The following is a 24,824-nucleotide window of genomic DNA, read 5'->3' on the forward strand; positions in this document are numbered from 1 at the left end:
GAGGAAACTGGAGCACCCAGAGAAAACCCATGCAGACATGGGGAGAATGTGCAAACTCCACACAGACAGGCAGGAATCGAACCCAGGAACCTGATGCTGTGAGGCAGCAGTGCTAACCACTAAGCCACTGTGCCATGACTCTAGATACTATTTGTCCCTCTGGAACTAAACTCCTGTCATTGCAAGCACTTTCTCCAAGGCTTATGCCCAAACTGGAGTGAAAATCCAGTCTGTACAATCAATATTTGTTATTGATTGGTGCTTTTCCAGATTACAACAATATATATTACAGCTTGTAATGTAAAGGAGCAGTTCAGGTGATTGTTGCTCAGCCACATTCACAAACATTTAAATACCCTCCATCTAACACTTGTACTACCTATGTGCATTTCTCCTCTGAGCCTTTGTTGGAATTTTTGTGTCTCAATTTAAAATGACTTATACCTGAATGTAAAATAGGCTATGTAAAGATCACAATAACTAATGAAAATTAAACAATATTGTTACAGGCTGATATGGATGTGTACAACTCCTCCTACCCCTACACCCCCTCAAACCCACTGCAGTTCAAGAAGGCAGCTTACCATTACATTCTCAAGTTTTGGTTTGAACAAGAAATGTTGGCTCGGTCAGTAGTGCCTACATCCCAGAAATATTTTTTTTAAAAAGTGAATCCAATTTTATAAGAGCACATGTGGCAAAACATTGACTCTTGTTCTGAACGTGATGATGTTAGAATGCATATTTCAAATAAATTTAGAAGAAACAGATAAGATCTTAACATTCCCATATAGGATTTTTAGACAATTTAGAACACAGAAGGAGGCCATATGATATACTGTGCCAGTGCAGAGTCTGAGAAAGAGTTAAGCAACTAATACCACATTCCAATTTATGGCCTTGCAGGTTGCTGCAACTCAAATACATATTCAAGTACTTTCTTGGCTGCAATGCATTCTTTTAAGGTTTTAGTGAAGATCTGTAGCTCAGGTTGTGGTTAAAGGTGTTGGTTGGTTCACTGAGCTGGTTAGTTTTCTTGTAAACATTTTGTCTCCCTCAGGTGCTGTGCTGTGTAGTCTCTAGACGGAACAGTATCGTTGTGATCCACTCTGAATTTATATGACACTGTCTGTTATGGCGAGTGGTTTTACTTCCAGTTTTGGACTGTAGTGGTCTGTAGATGGGGTCTATTTCAACATGTTTGTTTAAGGAACTAGTACATGAATATCAGGCCTCCAGGAATTTCTAAGCTTGTCTTTGTTTAGCCTGTCCCAGTGTTGTGAAGTTGTCCCAGTACAATTGGTGTCTTTCATTGTCAGTGTGTATTGATAATTGGGACAATATCATGATGCTGTGACAGGCTAAACAAAGACAAGCTTGGGAATTCCTGGAGGACTGGCATTCATCCACTGGTTCCATAAACAAACACGTTAAAATAGACCCCATCTGCAGACCACTGCAATACAAAACCAGAAGTAGAACCATCCACCATAACAGACAGAACCTTATGAATTCAGAGTGGACCATAACAACAGCCCTTCGTCCAGAGGCTACACAGCACTGAAGATGAAACATTTGCAAGATAAACCAACTGGCTCGGCAAACCAGCCAGCAAAGCATTCCTTCAGACATTGATCACCATTACCTGTTAAATAGAAATAAATCTGCTTAAACACTCTCTAATTCTTGTGTGAATTATTTTTATTCTTGGTCCTTGATTGACCTCTCTGCTAATGGTTTTTGGATCAGAGTGGTGCTGGAAAAGCACAGCAGGTCAGATCAGGAATGATGAAGGGCTTTTGCCTGAAGCAATGATTTTCCTGCTCCTCGGATGTTGCCTGACCTGCTGTGCTTTTCCAGCAACACTCTGATCTAAACTCTGGTTTCCAGCATCTGCAGTTCTCACTTTTGCCTCTCAGCTAATGGAACAGGTCCTTAATCACTGTATCTAGGCCCCTAATATTTCATGGTACCTTGATTAAATCACAGTTCCAGCACATCTTCCTGGTATTTATATTATTTGCCTTCGTTATAGAGGCATAGAGACTGAAAGATGTACAGCATGGAAACAGATCCTTCGGTCCAACTCGCCCATGCTGACCAGACATCCTAAACTAATCTAGTCCCATTTTCCAGCACTTGGCCCTTATCCCTCTAAATCCTTCTTATTCATATACCCAGCCAGATGCTTTTTAAATGTTATAATTATACCAGCCTCCACCACTTCCTTTGGCAGCTCATTCCATTCTGGCACCACCCTCTGTGTGAAAAAGTTGCTCCTTAGGTCCCTTTTAAATTTTTCCCCTCTCACCCTAAAGCTATGCATTTTAGTTCTGGACTCCTCCACCCCAGGGAAATTGATCTTGTCTATTTACTCTATCCATGCCCTTCATAAATTTACAAACCTCTATAAGATCATCCCTCAGCCTCTAACGTTATTGAAGGAAAGTACCCTTTATACTTACTTAACCACCTTATCTACTTTTCCTGCTAGCTTCAAGAGTCTATGATCATGCACTTTGCTCAGTAAAGTTTTTGACATTCTACTTTTAATTATGCAGATTAGTTGGAGCATTGGGTAAATTGAACATATTCTGTTTCCTGAGGAATGGTGTAGGTGAAATTGGTTTTGACAAATGGGACGTTAACAGATTTACCAGCCATGTTACACCATGAGAGAAAAGATGACTGATTATCGCATAAAATGATCCAAAAAACTAAAATGACCTGTATTCGGGATCTGTCAAATATATTCACCGAAAATTCCCTTAAACTTTACATTGGGATTAAAGTGGAGTGAAATTATATTTTCTCAGTTTTTGTTGGGTGGATATATATACTTGTTTGAATAATATTTTGGTAATAATGTCCTTTAAGTTGTGATTTCAGTTTTAAAGCAATATTATTAGAACTCATCATTCCTAAAAACAAATTCACGGTCCACTAACCATTTACAAGAATATTGGGTCACACACCATTTTCAATAGTATTCACCAAATTCCATGATTTGTGACACTTCTTTGAAAAAAACAGAACACTCTGAGTTAAGTCTCTTTGCAGTAACTATAAGCTTAAGTGTCTTACCAGATACAACATTGTCCTCAATCTTCACAGAAGTTGCAGGAGTGGATGAAGCTACCTTAAATTTGGCTACAGTTTCATGTTCAGTTTGGAAGTTAACCATTGGAGCTTCTTCTACTGTATCGGTTTGTACAATGGAAGCCTAGTGAGGCAAATTTGTTTCCTTTGCAATAATTATTTCAGGCAACATTCTCAGAAACAAATTTACAGTTTGTTAAAATGCACTATTCATCTAAGGTAATAGCAATGACTCAATGGAAATATGCAGCATAAATGTGTTTTGAGGATCTGGATCTTTACTTACTATTTCTGAAAGATGGAAATTTTGGACTCGACCCTTAATATGCTCTTCACTGGATGCTCAACACATAGATTTTCCACTTTCCTATCTCTCCCTATCTGTTGTCATTATCTCCTGTGTACCTTAGCAAATTTCCTTTTTATTCCCTAAGTCATTGCCCCTAGGGCAGTTGTGAATTATGCTGTTCCCCACATTGTTATTAACATAAATGGATAAACATTTCCAAATGATCACATTCTGTATTAAGAAAATAACCATTATAAGGATGCATTGAATTGTTTGAGAATACATTGTTTGTTACCACCTCCACTTTCCTCAGAAACATTGAAGTTCTGGAGTGCAAATCCAACAGGAAGGGAACTGAATAAACCAGTTGAAAAGTTGCGTGGAAGCCTATAATGCTGAGCCTTCACCACAAGAATCAACATCATCAATTCCTGCAGGGACAAGTGATGGCAGACAAAATGGGACAGAATTGAGAAATGGGTAGAACTCATTTGATGTTATGTAGTTCTCATTTCCTCCATCCCATTTATTCTATTTTCTTTAGTAAGGTTCAATATTATGATCGGCTCCGGTATGTAAAAACATAGTAGAGTTTGTAAAGTTTTTGAACTGTGACAGTGATTTTGAAAAGGGCATAGTTATTACCTGAGCAGAAGAAACATGTTAGGGCATCAGATAGCATGAAGACCAAAGTGGAAATTCAGTGATTAGCACTAAAGGGAGTGTGGGTTCAAGTATCAAGAAGAGATTCTTATGGATTAGATGTGCCTCAGTGGCGTTGGAAGAGATATTTGAGAAAGAAGGGTCTTCAGGGTTAGCAAAGAGAAGCCCAGGGAATATTTGGTCTAGTGAGCAAGCAGCAGGGGAAGAAACAATAGAAGCAGCTGAACAGATGGCTTAATCCCATCCAATCACAAAGAAGACCATGAACTTCTGTCCATACTATTAAAGGTGAGGGTGGAGGCCACAGGGGAAAAGCACTTAGGAAGCTGATACTAAGGGAGAAAAAATAACCCAGGGATAACCTTTGGTCTCTAAGATGATCCTGGAATGGTGAGGACTTTCAACAGGAGGGCAGAAAGACTCATAGCACTTAATGCAATCCAACCAGCCAATACACTGCTAGGTCTTTTGCATATCATAGTGCCTATCGCACTGACATCTTAATTTGCAAAGTAATATTGTTGCCTTACTGCACTGCAAAAATAATAGAATGTCTCATTGATGGTGGCCTTATCTTTTGAAAGATTGGTAGGTTAAACTAAAGTTCTGTCTCCCTTCTCAGATGGCTGTAAAATACTCCATGTCGCTAATTAAGAAAGATTATGGATACATTTCAGATGTTTTTGTTAACATTAATCTGTTAAACAAGTTACTAAAATCATCTAATCATTTACCACTTTTCTGTTAGTGAGATGTTGTTGCACACAAATTGGCTACTGTGCTTAATGTATTGCAGCAAGAATTACAATAAGTACCATATTGACCATGAAGCACAATTTGAAATCCTGAAGTTAGTAATGGTTCAAAAGCACATTTTTCCTCTATACCTCATGTTCAACACAACATTTTGCTCCCCAGTAAAGTTGTCACCCAAAATGCATTGACACTGGTCAGAAGACTTTATTGTGCTGGATAAGCACAGCAGGTCAGGCAGCATCCGAGGAACAGGAAAAGCGACTCTTGACTCTTAATCTCCAGCATTTGCAGTACCCACTTCCACCTAGAATTCTTTCTTGTCCAAATGAATGTCCTTGGGTGAAATCCTGTGCACATAATAAAGGTCTAGACCCTGTTAATATCCCTGAGTGGAAAGCTCCATTTCACAGAAAAAACAGTCACGGATAACTGAAGGCATAAGGGACAGCATAAAACTAAAAGAAAGTACTTTACAAAAGTGTAAAAAACGGCACAGATCTTGCTGAATGGGAAAGATACAAAGACAGCAAAGGACACAAAGAAGCTTATAAGAGCTACAAAACGGGATTATGAGAAGACACTTGCCAGAGACATCAAAATCAACAAGAAGAAACTTTATAGATACATTAAGGGAAAGTGAGTGGTCAAAAGCAATGTTTGCCTACTAAAGGCTGAAAGTGGGGATACTGTTAATGGGACTATGGGAAATAGCAGACATGTTTAATAATCATTTTCTCAGTATTTACAGTGGAAAAGGAAAATAGCTCGCCAGAAGTCCCTAGGATATTAATCATGAATTGGGTTCAGGGACAGAATAAAATTAACGTAAGTAAAACATTGGTAATGAGGAAATTAATGTAATTAACAGTAACAAAGCCCCAAAAACTGATGGTTTAAATCTAAGAGTGTTAAAGGAACTAGGAGAGCACATTATATTCAGCCTAACTATAATCTTTTAGAGTTCCCTAGATAGAGTTGTTGTCCTTCTGAACTGGAAAATTGTACATGACGCTCTGCTTTTTAAGAAGAGTGAAAAAGAAAAACCAGGGAATTATAAACTAGTTAGCCTAACATCTGTGGTGAGAAAAGTGTTGGAGTCATGGAGAGCCAGCTTCATGATAAGTATGTAATGCCTGATAAACTTCAATCAATTTTTTGAATAGGTGACTAAGGTAGTTGGTAGGTGAATGTATGGATCAAAAACAGAAATTGCTACAGAAACTCAGCAGTGCTGGCGTCATCTGTGGAGAAAAAAAACAGAGTTAACATTTTGTGTTGTGACCCTTCTTCAGAATGGTGTTTCTAGTTTAGCTTCAGATTTCCAGCATCCACAGTTCATTGTTTTATTTGAATGGAATGAAGGGCAAATTAACTGACATGGTTGGGAAATTGGATGTGTGGCAGGAAACAGAAAGGTTACATAATGGTTAGGGACTCAAATTGGCAGGATGCGACCAATGGTGTCTCACAAGGATTTATGCTAGAGCCTCAATTATTCATATTATTTATTAACATCCTGGTTAGTGGCATGGAAAGTCATAGATCCAAATTTGCTGATGACACAACTTAGGTGGCATTGTATACAGTGTAAATGATAGCATAAAATTGCAAAGGGACAGCGATAGTCTGAGTGAATGGGCAAAACTGTGGCACATGGCGTTCAATGTAAGCAAGTGTGACCATTCAGGAGAAATGTTAGGATGCAGTTCGAGACACAAAGGATGGTAGATGTTTGGTACTGTCTTGCAGTAAAGGCAACAGATGCTGGATCAGTTTTCAATTTTAAATCTGCGCTAGATACATTTGTGTTAAGCAAACTGAATAAGGAATATGGACTAAATATGGAGTTAGGCCACAGAGCAAACCTGATCTCATCGAATGGTAGAATAGCCTCAAAGGGCTGAAAGGCCTACGTTTCTCTTTATGTTCCTTTAGGTCTACAGCACAGAAAAAGGCCCATCAGCCCATCAACTCTGCTCTGGTTAAAAAATAATCTAATTATTCTAATTCTATCTTCCAACATTTGGCCCATAGCCTTATATGTCTTGGCATCACAAGTCCAGGTCTAAATACTTATTAAATGTTACAAGGGTTTCTGTTTCTACTACTCTTACAGGCAGTGAGTTCCACATGCCCATCACCTTCTGGATGAAAAGAATTTTCCTCGTATTTCTTCTAAACCTCTTGGTTCTTGCCTTAAATCTATGCCCTTATCACTGACCCCTCTTCCCATCTACCCTGAATATGCCCCTCACAATTTTATTCATCTCAATCACATCCTCCTTCAGTTTCCTCTACTCCCAGTCTATCCAAGCTCTCTTCATAACTGTAACTCTTCAGCATAGGCAACATCCTATTAACTCTCCACTGTACTCTCTCCTGTGCAATCACATCCCTCCTATAAAGTGAATTTTAGAACTGCACACAGTACTCTAGCTGTGGCCAACATTTTATACAGTTCCAGTATCACCTTTCTACTCTCCAACCCCATGCCTCAGCTATTAAAACAAGTATCGAAATTGCTTCTTAACCATTTTATCTACCTGTCCCTGTAAGGGACCTATGGACATGGACATCAAAATGCCTCTGATCTTCAGTGCTTCCCAGGGTCCTACCATTCATTATGTAATGCCTTACCTTGTTTTCCTGCCAAACTACATCACCTTACACTTATTTGAATTAAATTCCATTAGACACTGACCACCCTATTTATATCCTTCTATAATCTAATGCTTTATTCTTACTACTTAGACCACACCAATTTTCCTATCATTCATGAACTTACTGATCAACCATCTTAACTCAATTCTAAATTATTTATATTTGGCTTTCGCAGCAAGGGCCCCAGACTGTTCCCTGTGAAATCCCACTGGACAGTCACAGGCACAAAAACACACCTAAACCTGCACCCTCTGCTTCATGCCATTCAGCCAATTATGTAAACAATTAGCCAAAGTTCCTTGGATCCCATGGGCTCTAACCTTCGTTATCAGTCTCCTATGTGAGACTTTATCAAAAGCCTTGGTGTAGTCTAAGTAGACACTGGCTGGAGAGCTGGAAAGATCCTCCTCACATCACCTTTTTTCAAAAGGTCTGCCACATTTGTGCCACCAGGCACTTCGCTGGTCAACGACAAGCCTTCCTGTGGGATGAAGGTCTAAGGGAGCTGGGTGGTTAGTGGTGGGGAGGCATAGTCTCACCTGCTGAGAAGGGCCAGCCAATCAGACGCTGTAATAACTTCTGTTCTTAGTATTGGCACCACTGACGTGGTAGATGTTTACAGTTCCCCACGTCATCCAAGGCTGCAGCTCGAGAAGGACCTCAGGCATAGGTAAATTGGGATGTCACAGGGAAGGAGGTGATAGGCCAAAGGGGGCTGTGGGTTAACCCTTTCTTGCTACCAAATCCCTTGATCAGGCACTGAATGCCTTTGAATCAATTTGTCTCCACAATCACCACCACCAGGGAGGCTCCCAACAAATTTGGCAAGTTTGCCTGTCATGCTCTCAGCATGGCTGAAACATACCTGGCAGAATGAGGACCAGAATGGGTATAAACTGGAATTAATCAGGTTGAAGGTCACAAAGTAGTATGGCCCTCTCTCACTACACTTTAGCCTTAGAAAATGTTCCACGCTACCAAACTTGCCACTTGATAGTGAAAGATTCAACCTTGTGCCCTGGATACAAAACCTCTGACAGAGTCAATATCTTACTCCTCTGATGGATGACAACTCCTGTTTTCCCATAGTTACAATAGTGGCCTATATATTTTTTATACCATATACCTGTTTGAATATCATCTTTCTATATTTTCTTTTACATTAATGTCAGCTTCACTGGCTAGCTCAGCATTTATTACCTATCCTTAATTTTCAAGATGGCAGTTAAGAGTCAACCACATTGCTATGGTCATGAAGTCACGTGTAGGCCAGCCTGTGTAAGGATGGCAGATTTCCTTCCAGAAAGGACATTAATCAGGGAATTAGAACCTTACTGAGACAGAAGAGGTTTTATAATAATTGACAGTGATTATAGTTGCCATTAAATCAGCTTTTTTAAAACACAAAAAATGCTGGAAAAACTCAGCAGGACTAGCAGCATATGTGGTGAACGAAACAGCTAATATTTTGAGTTCAGTAGGATTCTTCTTCAGAATTGAATGGGTTTGGAAAATGATAGGGTTTATCCTGTTGACAGTAGGGGGAAAAGGGACAAATAGAATAGATGTTGAGTGTGCCCAGAGCAAAAGACAAAGTCAGTGATAATGTTGGTAAAGAAGTGGTATGTACATAAAATAGAGGGAAATGTTAGCTGTGAAAAGGAAAAAGAAGTCTGAACTAGTCAGATTTTCACATCTGTGATATTTTGCTTTTATTTTAGCTTTTTTTCCTTTGAATTCAAATTTCACCATCTATCATGGTGGATTTTGAATGTTTGTCTCTAGAACATTAGTCTGGTGGTTTGGGTTGCTAGTCCAATGACATTATCACTATGCTATTGCCTCCCCATATATGCATATTTGATCAATGCCTACTATTTTGAACATGTTAACTATACATCTGTTTTAAGTTGAACCCATCTCCTAATAATCTGGGTTTTATGAAAATTGCCGAAAGTATTTTTTCTGTTGGCTTTCAGTCCCTTACTATGTTCTAAGTGCAGGATTACAAATAAATTAGAAGACAAATTAGGTTAATGGCTTAGCAACATAGGAAGGCATAAAGATGTCATTAGCAGACTTGCCTCGCTTTTCACAGAAACCAGATCATTTCCCTCTTCATGGCTGATATGGATTTCTGCTGTGCTATCTTCAACCATATCTACAGTTTTGGACATGGGGTCTTCTTCTTCTTCTTCTTCTTCTTCTTCTTCTTTTTCTTCTTCTTCTTCTTCTTCTTCCTCCTCCTCCTCATCATCATATATTTCTTCTGAAGTATCATCAATCATATCTACAATTTTAGACAAGGGTTCTTCTTCTTCTTCTTTCTCAGTAACCCAAGGGCGGTAAGCAGGATCGATTTGTGGCATGCCAGGTCCGGTGTTGCTTCCTAACTGAGACAGCAACTTTGCAAGCCTGTAATTAATATCATGAACACAAGCTTGATATTATATGTCTATGTACCTTCTTTCATTCCTAGTTACTAAAAATCAATATTCCCTGGCACTGCACATGACTTTACATAACAATATGCATTTATAATTTCTCTCTTCACAGAGACTTCAGCAATGTACATTGAAATGTTTTCTCAGATGACCACTCCTGGTATCTTGTGGTATTTGTCAGCTGTACCAGTATTTGGTGCTGGATAAGGGCTGTTTGTGAGAGTTTGTTGCCACCAGAGTTCGTTTGTATCTGTCTTGGACCTAGCTCATAATTATTGGCAGAATTTACATCACTTTCAAGTATCTACAGAAGTGGGTGATCTTAGATAACAAGAAGGGTCATTGCTTGATACTCCTGACTGAGCTGGTCCAGATACATCTGCCTCCTCTGAAAGCAAGAGTCAAACTTCTTGTCTCCACCCACAGTCTGTATGTGACATCAATAGAATGGGTGCACTATTCTGCCAATTGGCTAAGAACTATTACCTTATACAACACATATCAGATTGCAGGAGAAAGGAAGATAATAAATTGTATTTGTTTCTATACTAAGTTCCATGGGATAAATTGAATATTTAAATATTCAAAATGTATAAATAATTACTCAGTCTGAAAGAATAAAAATAATAAATAACATATATTTGAATCTTCTCAGTTGGAGAAAAATATGGTGAAAAGGTTTTTTAATCACAGAGTCATAGAGATGTACAGCATTGAAACAGACCCTTCAGACCAACTCGTTCATCTTAACCTAATCTAATCCCATTTGCTAGCAATTGGCCTAAATCCCTCTAAACCTTTCCTATTCATATAACTATCCAGATGCCTTCTAAATGCTGCATTGTACCAGCCTCCACCACTTCCTCTGGCAGCTCATTCCATACATGCACCATCTTCTGTGTAAAAACATTGCCCCTTAGGTCCTTTTCATATCTTTCCCCTCTCACACTAAATCTATGCCCTTGAGTTCTGAATTCCCCCCACCCCAGGGAAAAGACTTTGTCTATTTATATTATCCATGCCCCTCATGATTTTATATACCTCTATAAGGTCACCCCTCAGCCTCCACGCTCCAGGGAAAATAGCCCCAGCCTATTCAGCCTCTCCCTGTAGCTTAAATCCTCCAACCCTGGCAGCATCATTCTATATCTTTTCTGAACCTTTAATGTTTCACAACAATCTTCCGGTAGGAAGGAGACCAGAATTGCACACAATAATCCAACAGTGGCCCAACCAATGTCATGTACAGTCGCAACATGACCTCCCAACTCCTGTACTCAATACTCTGACCAATAAAGGAAAGCATACCAAATGCCTTCTTCACTATCCTATCTACCTGTGACTCCACTTCCAAGAAACTATGAACCTACACTTCAAGGTCTCTTTGTTCAGCAACACTCCCTAGGACCTTACCATTAAGTGTATAGGCCCTGCTAAGATTTGCTTTCCCAAAATGCAGCAACTTGCATTTATCTAAATTAAACTGCAACTGCCATTCCAAAGCCCATTGGCCCATCTGATCAAGATGCCATTGTACTCTGAGGTAACCCTCTTCGCTGTTCACTACACCTCCAATTTTGGTGCCATCTGCAAACCTACTAACTATACCTCCTATATTCACATCCAAATCATTTATCTAAATGGTGAAAAGTAATGGACCCAGCACCGATCCTATGGCACTCCACTGGTCATAGGCCTGCAGTCTGAAAAACAACCCTCCACCAGTTCTGAGACAGTTCTGTATCCAAATGGATAGATTTCCCTGTATTCTGTGAGGTCTAACCTTGCTAACCAGTCTCCCATGGGGAACCTTGTCGAATACCTTATTGAAGTCCATATAGACCACGTCTACTGCTCTGCCTTCAACTTTGTTACTTCTTCAAAAAGCTCAATCAAGTTTGTGAGACATGATTTCCCATGCACAAAGCCATGTTGACTATCCGAAATCAGTCCTTGCCTTTCCAAATACATGTAAATCCTGTCCCTCTGGATTCCATCCAACAACTTGCCCACCACCGATGTCAGACTCACCAGTCTATAGTTTCCTGGCTTTTCCTTACCACCTTTCTTAAATAGTGGCACCATGTTAGCCAACCTCCAGTCTTCCAGCCCCTCACCTGCAACTATCAATGATACAAATATCTCAGCAATCACTTCCCTAGCTTCCCACAGAGTACACCTGATCAGGTCTTGAGGATTTATTCACTTTTATGCGTTTCAAGACAGTTATTTGATGCTGTTTATTAACCTAGAAACCATTGTGTCTTGAATATGTTCTCAAATTATTGTAGTTGAATTTATCTATAAAATTGTTTCATAATAATCATTGTTGATTGAAATTTATTGGCCTGTGATTTCCAGGATAAAATTACTCTGTCACTCTTTTATTCACGATAGAGGGACAGAACACAGAAACTGAAAATTATTCAGCTGCATCAGAAAGAGTCACTCAATAAATATATCATGAAGGATAGTAATTAAGGTTAACACACATGGAATTGAAGACAAATTTTTGACTGCCAGCAAGTATATTACGTGGCAGGAGACAGACATTAGGTACTGTCAGTTCTGTTATAATGCGTGTTTCTTCAACACGAATTGGCTTTAACGCGATTGAATAATTTAGATCTTTATTTGTAGAACACAAACTTTCCTTACCAGTATTGGCTATAACATGATTCTGGCCCCATCAGTGTAAATGGCACGGCAATTGCACAATTTTCTTATAACAGGAGATCACACGAGAATGGAATGATCGCGTTATATTAAAACCGACTGCATAATGGGAAAATACACCAATTGTTAGGACGTGAATACTAGGGTTGCACAAGGATCTATGTTGAGGCCTCAACAATTCAACATATTGGTTAATGACTTAGATGATGGGATAAAAAGTTTGCCAATGATACAAAGATAGATTGCATTGTACGTAGTCTTAATGGAATCACTAACTTACATATTGCGTGCAAGTCTGGTCTCCTTCCTATCAGAAGTATGTTGTGAAACTTGAAAGGATTCCGAAAAGATTTACAAGAATGTTGTCAGGGTTGGAGGATTTGAGTCATAGGGAGAGGTTGAATAGGCTAGGGCTGTTTTCCCTAAAGCATCAGAGGCTGAAGGGTGACCATATAGAGGTTTATAAAATCATGAGGGGCATGGATAGTATAAATAGACAAAGTATTTTCCTAGGGTGGGGGAGTCCAGAACGTGAGGGCATAGGTTTAGGGTGAGAGGGGAAATATATAAAAGAAACCTAAGGGGCAAACTTTTCCATGCAGAAGGTGGTACGTGTATGGAATGAGCTGTCAGATGAGGTGGTGAAGGCTGGTACAATTGCAACATTTAAAAGGCATCTGGATGGGTATATGAATAGGAAGGGTTTGGAGGGATATGGGTCGGGTGCTGGCAGGTGGAACTAGATTGGGTTAGGATATCTGGTCAAGTTGGACAGGAGGGTCTGTTTCTGTGCTGTACATCTCTGTGACTATGACTCTAAATAGATAGTAATAGATTAGGTGAGTGAGCAAAATTCTGATAAATGAATTTTACTGTAAGCAAATTTAAGGTCACTTTGGACCTATAAATGACAGAACAGAAAAAATTCCAAGTTGTGAAAAACTGAAAATAGCAGAGGACTAAATAAACCTTGGGGTCCATGTACATAGATTAAATGGTCATGGGCAGGGACAAAAAAAAATCAAAAAGGCTCTTGAAAAAATGGGCTTTATGGCTAGAGAACCAGAATACAATGTGAGCAAAGTTATGCTTTGTTTAAACAAGGCCCTGGTTAGACCATACCAGGAGTACGGTGTTCAGGTTGGCCGTCACACCCTAGGAAGTAATGTAAATTTACTGGAATGATACCTGGATTTCAGATTAAATTTAAAGGAGAGATCACACTGACCATGTGCTCAATCCTGATCATATGTTCTCCTGCTTTAATATTTAGTGGAAAGAGCATTGTGAATAAATTTATTTAATTCATTACATCGAGGCAGAATAACTGAATTAGTTTTTACTTGACTAAAATACCTTCCCTTAACCTCTATGTTCTTCATTTTTTTGTATGTCAGTGACATTATGCACTTAGTTGAGAGCAATTTTTAAGCAATCAAGAGGAGCGGAAATAGCATATTTCAATAGAAAAGTAGATATGGCACAGAATGCTATACGGGCCTTAGCAAAGTGGGCCATGGCAAGAAATGTACAAAATCATGTGAAGTCCAGCTTAACATCAGGAATAACTTGCTGTATCTTTTAACTAAATTCTGGGCGTCAAAACAAGATTCTCACTAGGTAATACGAGTTGCCTATTCTGGGTGGTTATTGCTTGTTAGCAAAATTAACTGCAGTTCTCACCTCATTAATATGCTGTGTTCTATCATACCATTTGCCCCGAGCAAACTAGATGCCAAGAATTCTCCTTAGGGATGAAGAGCCAAATGTAGATCAGCTCACCACCTGTCTTGACTCTTTCGTGTACATTTCTTTCTGCCCTATTGTGGGCTGATTTCCTCCTGGAATGGGAGGGAGGAAGTTATTATGAGAGATGAAAGTAGGTGGCACAGCTGTTACTATGGTGCAGGTAGGGAGATATCCCAAGGGGGTGAGTAGATAGTGCAAAGGGCACGCAGGATTAGTGGTGTTGGTTGAGGGTGGATAACAGTGAGTGAGTGAAATTGCTGCAGGCAAGTTTGAGAATGGTAGAACATGAGCCTTGGTGAGAGGTGGGTACTGTTGCAGGGCTAGGGTGAATCTGACATATCAGAGAGAAGATGGTGTCACTTACAATGGCAGAGTGGAGAAGGTTACTGGCTTTATTTCTACATTGCTGCGCTTTCCTCCACATGGCTGACACTGCACTGAATGGGGTGACAAACTCAGACCAGGCTGACATGGTCTGCTAGGAGAAAGTGAGGACTGCAGATGCTGGAGATCAGAGCTGAAAATGTGTTGCTGGAAAAGCGCAGCAGGTCAGGCAGCATCCAAGGAACAGGAGAATCGACATTTCGGGCATAAGCCCTTCTTCAGGAATGAGGAAAGTGTGTCCAGCAGGCTAAGATAAAAGGTAGGGAGGAGGGACTTGGGGGAGGGGCATTGGAATTGCGATAGGTGGAGGGAGGTCAAGGTGAGGGTGATAACCTCCCTCCACCTATCGCAATTCCAACGCCCCTCCCCCAAGTCCCTCCTCCCTACCTTTTATCTTAGCCTGCTGGACACACTTTCCTCATTCCTGAAGAAGGGCTTATGCCTGAAACGTCGATTCTCCTGTTCCTTGGATGCTGCCTGACCTGCTGCGCTTTTCCAGCAACACATTTTCAGCTCTGACATGGTCTGCTGTCATGTCCTCCACTGCTGATCCTAGGGGAAGAGAATGTCCAACAGCAACCATCCCAACCAGCAGGACCTCCAGGTCCCTGCTTGCAAAACAGGGGAAATTACTTTCCTGATGCTGCCAAGTACCAGACAAATGTCAGGAATTGTACGAGGGAGGTCTGAGCTCTCGGTATACAGCTGCACAACAACCTTTGAAAGATGGCATCAGCAACAGGGGTGCCAATCCATTCCAGGTATCCCAGCAATGGAGAGATGTTTTGGGCATGATGAGTGGTAGAATGGAGCTAGAATTGGACAAGGAGGACACCAAAGGGTGGTGTACCTGTTGTTAGTTAATGCAACAAATTTGGGAACATGCAGCAAGTAAAGTTGTTAGGTCCCAAGGAAGAAATTGTTCATAAATCTTGACAAAACTCACACTTAGTGAAGTAGATCAGAATCGTACGTTGTTTTGGCTAAATGTCGGTCTCTCTAAATTTCAGGAAGGGTTTCTCTCCACAAGGCATAGCAAGTTTTCTTGCCACAAATGTACTTGGTCAACTATGTACCCCGATAACTCACCTCTTGTCCAAATCTAGCTCCATTTGTTGTTCCTGGAAGTGGAATTCTGAAATGAACTGGCATTCCTGGTGCTGATATCATCTTTAAAATCCACGGTCAGTTAAAGTTGCCCTACATAGTTGCTGACATTTGCCTCAGACATGGCACCCCAGGGAAAATTGGCATGCTGCTTTGTGATCCTGCTAGACAGAGTGCTGCAGGAGTGGGATGTCCTCTTTCCCCAACACCAGTAATGGAGGCCACAACAGCAGACCCTATCAATCTGGTCCAATTTTGCCACTAGGGTCAGTGCAATCTGAGCCATCTGGAGAAATGCATAGCACTATAGGAAGAACTTCATTGATTTTCTCCATTTTACAAGCATAAGTGCCAACATCTTATTTCTAATACCTCAGAATCACTCTATCTCAGATACTGCATTCAACTCCCATCAAAGCTCATATTCTACCACTCTCACGATTGCCTGCAACATCTTTCTCTCTTGCTGTCCTCCAACCTAATCCTAATACCACTAACCCTGCCTGCTATCTATTTATTTCACCTGTACCAGCAGTAATAGCTGTGCCACCCACTTCTATCTCCATCATTATCTGCCTCTCTCTCATTCCAGTAGGGAACCAGTGCACAATGGGGCAGAAAGAGTCAAGGTGAAAAGTGGCTTGCCTGACATTTGGTCCCTTACCCCTTATGAGGAGGAGATTCTGACTCTAACTGCCCCGTGCAGCTGACTGACAGCATTCAAACGTTTGGACTGATACTGGAGGATGTCCTTGACTTACTACACCAGTACCCTCTGTCTGAAGAGTATCTGCCTCGACTTGACTGAGGACTGTTGACAACAATGACAAGCTTTGTGTCTTTGGAAGGCTTTGTGTCTGTGCCTACAGTATGCCAACACAGTAGCATTATGAGCCTTCTAGCCCTGGTTGAGGGGCAAGATGCAAAATCTCTCGGCAAGGCAGGGATGCTCTGAGCATTCAGGCACATTTATAGTGAGTGAGCACCATGAGAGCAAGCAAACAGGCTGTAGATGCAGCTTGGTCCGATCTATGAGCACACAATGTCCTTGCTGCAGCGTTACAATGATAGCTGTCAGTGCATCCTGAGGTACAAAGGTGTTTCACATGTAGATCCAAAATGTGCATTGAGTGTTTTTAGAAGCTGGCATGTACTGGATGCCAATGTCTGTGGTCAAAGAGTGCATGTGGCCAGTGTTCATGGAGTGCGCACTATGATGTTGACATCCAACATAGAGATCCTTCTGTGCAAGCGGCAAGTTGAAATCATCTACCCGCTCTAACCAGAACTTCCACAACTAAAATTCTCTGTATCCTGTTTTCTTGGTAGCGGGCAGTATCATAGAAACTGCATATTATTGAGGTAAAATATGCAGCTAATAAAGTAATTAATAAATAATAATCCCTCTTAATAGACAACTGACTGCTGCTGAGCGAGAATCTCGAGAATCTTGTCTCGATATGTAGATTAGAGTTTAAAGGTGCAATGAGTTATTCCCAACATCAAGATAGGCCTTGCTGCACTTCTCATGGGATTCTGCCACATTTTTTGACCTTGCCGACATCATTCAGGCCCCGATACGATTGTCCCTGAAAAATTCATCACGTGGTCAAAGTTAACTTGTGCGTGAATATCACGTGGGTGGTAGTTGGTTATTACACTTTAATCTAAAGTCCCTGCCAAAATGTTTAAGCCATTATGGAGAACAGATTTCATTCACATTAAACCAGTGAACCATGAGTTTTGTTATGGCTCATCCCTGGGCAAAGTTCTCAAAGTTCTTCCAATCCCCGACAGATGGTCCAAATTGTTAAGCCCCTGAGTGAGGACAAATGAATGAGCTTCCTTTCACTATTCATCCACCCCCTCTGTTAGTTGCAACAAAGTTAACTTATAGAGGATCCCTCTTTTGTAGAACAAATGAAATTATGTTTTAAAAGGAGTTATGTTTTAACCAGAGTTGAGTAAAAAGTAAAGTTGCCATAGCCTCAGAGTGAGTTGCTCATTAGTGAGTGAGTGAGTGAGTTTAACATGAGGCTCAACATGCCTCAGGTGAGGGGTAAAGTTGAGAAGGTCAGTCCTTCATGTTGACGTCAGCCAATGCAGAAACTGAATGCTGTTGGCATCACTCTGCAATACAAACTGCCTGTCCTGCCAACTGAACTAACCAGTCCCCAGATACGACCCAATAATTGAGTATTTACTGAGCTAACAACAGAGTGAGATTATTGGTTACTAAATGCAAAAAGAAGGAGTAATGTAACACACATATCAACAGATTAGAAATATGGCTTGATTCCAAGAAAAAGATAAAAGCTAAAAGATTATCTAGATCCATTTCTCGGGTAGTTCCTGAAGTATAGAAAGTAGAAAATTGCTAGTTGAATGGTTGAGTTCAGGATTCTTGATTTTTACAGGTTATTAACATACTTTTCTCCTGTTCCTTTTGTTGGTGCTTGACTTCCAGCAGTCAGAATGAAATGCTCCTGGTACCCGCAATGCAGGGGGTGACAATTGATATTCTTCAACTGTGATCTTGACAGCACGCTTGTGGTCTAACCAGGGCAAATACATACAAACCTCGGCTCAATATTGCACCTTCCACTAGCAGACCATCTTTCACTAGTACACATAGACCAAGTTACAGCTGGTTTTTAACCATTTTATTTTATGTATCCTTGGAAGGAAAAAAACCCAAAAAGTAAAAGACGTGGCTTTATGTTGAAAAGGGGAGATCATTGGTTTCTCCATAATGACTTTCTGTTTGAAATAGCCCTGGCATTCTACAGGGACGACATTCCATGAATCCACACACAATTTTTACAGACTACACTGAAACATCTTCTGGGAGTTTTTTTGTCTGTAAGAGTCCTTGATTAAAAAGTATCCTTTGCAATTAAAATTTTAATAACATCCATTGTACTTTGTGGTTCTGGTCCATTGTTATGACAATATTATTTCGAACTTCATGGATTCTGGAAATTTCAAGGCAGAGTCAAATCAAAACGGTACTCTTTGGAGAGGGGAGGAAGATGTCATTGTGAGACAGCGTGACAACTGCTGTACCCAGAAGGATCATTTTATGGACTAGCGTCTAGTTAAGCCATTCTGTTCCCAAAGTGATGTTATCTGGCTGTTAGTATCTAAACATTGCATGGAAGTCCCAAACATCACTGCAGATATGATCATACAATTCCAGTGGGCACCATGAAAGCCAATTTAATTGCTATTAGCTAAATAACAATGGATGACAATGAGACACTACTTATTTGAAAAAAAACCAAATCATTCCTTATGTTACAAAATCATAAGTCAAGGAAATTACTCATTGACAGCAATGGTGCTAGTTGCCCTATTCCCATACAATGTTCCCTTATAGCTGCATAGCAGCTCGATGGGTCCATGCAAAGCAAGCAGCAAGTGGATTCATTGACTTGAGGTTCTAGAAGCTGCTACCACACAAGGACCTTGGGGGTCTGCACAGTGGCAGGAGAAGTTGAAACAATGTATCTCCCACACTAACATTAAGACCAATTAAAGGATTACAGTCGATTGTGCTATAATGCGTGTTTCTTCAATGCGAATTGGCTTTAATGTTATTGAAGAATTTAGACCATTATTTGTGGAACATGAATTTTCCTTACCTGTATCGGCTATAACACTATTCCAGCCCCATTAGTTTAAATGGCAAAGCAATTGCGTGATTTTCTTATAACATAGAATGTCACGGGAATGGAACTATTGCATTATATCAGAACCGGCTGTACTTAAACCAAATTGGGCCAAAGAAACAACCAACTTTTTCACTCCAATCGAATGTCATAGGCATTTGTAATTTTTAGACAATGCAATAGTAGCAGTCAAAATTCGCTACAATACATCTAGTAGCTGTGAAGAGAACTTAAATTGCTGAAATAAGGGTGCTCAATACATACCAATGATAAGTTTTATTAATACATTTATACATTTAAGCATTGTTGGTTTGGCATCATTAGGGCTAAAGGGATCAAAGAATATAATGTGAAAGTGAGCATAGGATACTGAGTTGGATGAGCAGCCACAACATATTGAATGGTAGAACAGGCACAAAGTAGGCTGATGGCCTAGTTCTCTCCCATTTTCAATGTTTTTAACAATGTACTCTTAGATAATTAAATATTGTTCAAAACCTTGTTTTGAAGATTTCCTCTGGCCATGTGCTAAGCATTATAAGGTTGTAAAACTAGTCTTTGTTTGTATTCATTCTATAGAGTATCTTTACTATCCAGTATCTGTAAAGAATGAAAATGTGTTTGTACTACTGATGGTGATTTAAAATGCTGAAAAGCTGACCTAATAAACTTCATATTCATTAAAGAAAGGCTAGAAGACAGATGCAGTTTTATAATGGTCGGTTATAAAAATATAACTGTCAGCAAACATTCAACCAGAGGAATGAGGAATATCTGAGGATGGGTCACCGAACCCAAAATGTTAACTTGTTTTCTCTTCACAGATGATGCCAAACCTGCTGAGCTTTTCCAGAAATTTCCTGCTTTTATTTCTGATTAACAGCATCCGCAGTTCTTTGGCTTTTTATTGAGGAAGCGTTGAAGTTTGGTTCCCAGTTTGTAATGAGCTAGCTGACCTCAACTGAGACAATGGTAGTTGACCTGAACATAGTAGATTAGAGAAGCTTCTGACTGCAATATTGCAAATCCAATTGCAAATTGCACGAGACATGAACTCCAAAATTCTATCCTCATGTTTAAACTAGAAGAATTGCATTTTTGGCTGAGATACTGAGTCATAGCCATGGACGTACAACAGTGCCTTCAAAGAAAGAGGGGACAAGAATTCTTGATAAAAGTAAAAGCAGAAAGGAAAAATAGGAATAAAACACAAGAAGCAACGAGTGCATTGTACTTTTGCAAAAAATGCTTAAAATTGAAACTGCTGATTTTACACATCTTCACAATCATCAATTTGAAATCCTAAGTTCAGCAGTGCCCCACAAAATTGCCAAATGGAAGCTTCCCCCACAGAAGAAGGAGAAACGAAAACGAAGAGTGATTCTATACTAATTTTAGCACACCTCTTAATAAGTGCTTCTCAAAGTTTTTTTTCATTGTGGCTCTGTTTTGGCACTTGAAGTGATCATGACTACTGATTGGTTAGAATGGTGGGGAATGGGGGTGGGAGAATCTGTAAGAGAAGGAGAACTTGTAAAGTGAGAGAGTTGAGGGACCAAGCCAGTTAATCCAGAGTGTTAAACAGAAAGCACCTACTTTGGACTGGGTTTTCCAAAACACTCATCAGGTCTCAGCTAATTAGGCCACACCTGTCGTGCTTGTAATGGATTTACACAGGTGGATCTCATAGAATATGAGTTCCCTGACTGGGGCTGTTAACCTCGTCCAATCAGGGAGCCCTGGCTGACAGATATATACAGGAGCATCTCTGTATTGTATGCACTTTTTAAATGTAACAGGACTGTCTTGTATGTATAAATGTCATTGTGACTGTTTGTAATGATTGAAACTGGGATTTGAGGTTTGTCCTCATTTCCCTGAAAACCAGTTGAATGTCAGGGTTTGGGACCTGGCTTTGCCATTCCCCTCCCTTGTAAAATTGCTGTTTCTTTGTGTGCAGCTGTTAATGTTAATTCTTTTGTAAACTGTGAATTGTTTAATTTATAAAAACAGGAGTGTCAGAGGTTCTGCTCTCTCTGTGAGGAAGCTGGAACAATGTCAAGTGCTATAAATGTGTAAATAAAGGGTGACTTGGTGACAGGATACAGGGCTCTGTGGAACTATTTTAGTAGTGATGTGAGAAAAAAAAATTCTCCTGAAAACGTTCACTTGCAACAGTCATCTTTGTGTTAGGGAAGCATATCTGACACCATTTTGGAAGCTTGATTCATTTGATCCAGCCATTGAAGACTGGGTCCATTCTGTGGAAAGAATGTGTTATTTTTTTCCAGGCTATTGACATTGGGGCAGATGAAACTCAACAGGTAATTCTTCTGACAGCTTATGTATCTGGAGCTTTTTCAGTTATTAGAAGCCTAACGTTTCCTAAAGCACCAGATACTACAACTTCCAAGAGTTGACTGACTTAGTTAAGGAACATTATGGCACAAAGCATCCTCTAATTCTGAGACACGATCGGTTTTCCTCAGCAGTTCGAGAACCAGGGGAGTTTATGTCAGAATTTTTGAAGAGGTTAAGATGACTGGCAGAGGCATGTGACTTTGGTTTAACTGTTAGTGAGTTACTGAGAGACCATTTCGTATGTGGGATTAATGATGTAGCCATGCAAAAGCGCCTACTAACTGAAGCCCAACTGGACTTCAAACAGGTACTACAACTGACTTTGTCAATGGAAAACATGACAAGTGGAGCATATGAGCTACAGCATGTGTCAATGGAAGTTGACATCCTCGCCAGACCACTGAGTTTTGGGACACCACTTGAGTGAAGCAATTGCATAGCCTCACTCAGGATATATCTGAAACTGAGGGACTGTAGGTCCGCTCACAGCAAAACAAAGTCAAGCTACAGCCATATGGTTAACATTTTCTTCAGAATCTGGGCCAGCAAGCCATTGTAGTTGCTGCCAATAGGTGGACTCAAGACATCAAAAGAATCACAATAGGCCTGAGAAAGCCCACCTACATCTGGCTCGGAATAGCTCAATTGCTCAGCAATATCCAAATCAGCATCAATCAAAATAAACATCTGGTTAAATGGTCACCCAGTTCTAATTAAGATTGATACCAGCTGACTGCAGAATCAATCTTTAACAAAATTCGCCCTGACTCAAACCCTTAGGTTTGTGCGAAACATTGACAAGACTGAGAACATATACTGAGAACCTTTATAAATTATGGGTCCCACCTTCGGTTCTGGTCTTGTATCAGAAGCAGTTTAGTTAGCACTGATTGTAGTAAAAGGCTCAGACCCAAGCCTGATGGGATGAAATTGGTTGAGAAAGGTTCAGCTTGATTGGTTCAAACATTTTTTGATTAGTAACTGACTGCCTGACTGAAGTCCTAATTAAATGCCCATAAGTATTTGAGGAAGGTCTATTTATTTATTTTATTGTCACTTGTACCTAGCTACAGTGAAAAATGGATAGTGTCGCTGCATTTTGGCACCATTTTGGATTTCAGAATAAATTACTAAACAAATTGTATAAATGGTAAAATACTGAGTAAGGTAATATTGAATTAATATTACTAGAACTGAAACAGCTTCTAAAATTCATCTTTCCATCTCTGCAGACTTCACCCTCTCTGCTCCTCCAGTCCAGTCACCACTGTCCAATCCAGGTGCACATTATAGACTTTCAGAACCAGATTTGTGGTCTCCATACAGAGAAACTGGATAAGATGAGATTCTAGTCATTCTTAAGTGTTTAGCTATGCTGGCCATGCAATCCCCACAATGGCTCGATCGCCCCATAATTGATGTTACTGCAAATGCTGTCAGGCCTGAGGCTGCCTGGTCACGCCATTGCCACAGATACTGGGGGAACTCTCTCACTGCCACGCTGGTTCAACCTTCTCCATGCTGTACAAACCCGTTCTCCACAGAAGGTAAGTAGATTAAAGAAATAAAGAAAAGATCAGTAAAAGAAGAAAAAAGAAGTACAAGCAGACGAAGCAGATGTGTTCCAGACAAAAGTTTGCATGCTGTGATGCTACTTTGCCACCGTCTTGAATTCACGGTATTAGTCTAGAGACCAAAAGGAGCCAAGGCAACTTACATGTTGACTAGGGAGCATTTCCATGATTCTGCAAGGCCTAGGAGGCTGGAAAGTGAAGAAATTATCAACCCAGTACAGTTTGCAGAATGTGCTGCATCCGATTATATTGATTGTGAAGCCCTATGGGTCAGTTTGTCTGTGTGGGTATTTAAAACAAACAGTAAACCACTTCTTGCAGTTAGATGAATACCAAATCTCTCACATAGAGGACTTGTATGCAAATCAGGGGTTGGGTGTGGGGTTTGGGGGCTGCTGTCTTTCATGAAGCTGGACATGAGCCATGCATACTTGCAATTGAAGTTAGAAGAGGATTCACAGAAGTATGCTATAATTAATACCCATAAGGGCTTGTACCAACATACAAGACTGACATTTAGAGTATCATCAGCCTGCACCATTTTTCAGTGGATGATGGAGAATATTTTACAGGGTCTATCATAGGTTGTGTTTTGGAGAAAATCACCAGCCTCGGAGTCAGAGTCGGGGTTCATCGACAGAGTTAATTGTACAAGGAAGCTCTGGGGAGAGAAAGACACCAACAGCAGAGTGGTCAGCTGCGATTCTTCTCTCAACCCGGAGCACATGTCAAGATACTTTTATACATTTTGTGATATAATAGATCTGTGATGATGTTATTGTCTCTGTAACATAGTTTGTTGTAAACATTGCAGAATCGTTAATAGTTTCAGTGCAGTCATTGTCAGTTCCAGCGCAGCCTTTGTTAATTTCAGCATGGTTGCCAGTTTCAATTGGCTGCGTGGAAGTCCATTGCTGTAGTAATGGGCACTAACTGCTCTTCCTGAGAAGGACAATTATTAACACTTTGTATTGAGTCTGTATCAAACAGTTAGCATTTCTATCAAAGATGTTGGCTGAACCCAGACACTTAGGCAGGCAGTATACGCTACTTATGTGTATTCTTTCCTCCACCTGCCTTAAACTAATCAACTAGGTTGTAAGTGCATTGTACTGGCATCCTGGCTGGAAGAGCACAGCAGCTCAGGCAGCATCCGAGGAGCAGTAAAATTGACGTTTCGGGCAAAAGCCCTTCATCAGGAATAAAAGCAGAGAGTCTGAAGTGTGGAGAGATAAGCTAGAGGAAGGTGGTGGTGGGGAGAAAGTAGCTTAGAGTACAATAGGTGAGTGGGAGAGGGGATGAAGGTGATAGGTCGGGGGCGGGAGTAGGGTGGAGTGGATAGGTAGAAAAGAAGATAGGCAGGTAGGACAAGTCATGGGGACAGTGCTGA

The 24,824-nt window shown here is 40.3% G+C and overlaps 1 protein-coding gene across 1 annotated transcript in view; it reads right to left on the reverse strand.

Annotated features, from left to right (window-relative positions):
- Nucleotides 1-24,824, reverse strand: part of LOC122549486 (regulator of G-protein signaling 22-like) — a 145,351-nt gene that overhangs the window by 93,034 nt on the left and 27,493 nt on the right. Inside the window, exons 6-7 of the mRNA XM_043689345.1 lie at nt 9,553-9,883; nt 3,085-3,223 (exon numbers count right to left, since the gene is read on the reverse strand). Of these exons, the coding sequence (XP_043545280.1) occupies nt 3,085-3,223; nt 9,553-9,883 (470 nt within the window). The remainder of the gene's footprint in view (nt 1-3,084; nt 3,224-9,552; nt 9,884-24,824) is intronic.

The sequence above is a fragment of the Chiloscyllium plagiosum genome, chromosome 4, assembly GCF_004010195.1.
Source record: "Chiloscyllium plagiosum isolate BGI_BamShark_2017 chromosome 4, ASM401019v2, whole genome shotgun sequence".
In the NCBI taxonomy this organism is placed as follows: domain Eukaryota; kingdom Metazoa; phylum Chordata; class Chondrichthyes; order Orectolobiformes; family Hemiscylliidae; genus Chiloscyllium; species Chiloscyllium plagiosum.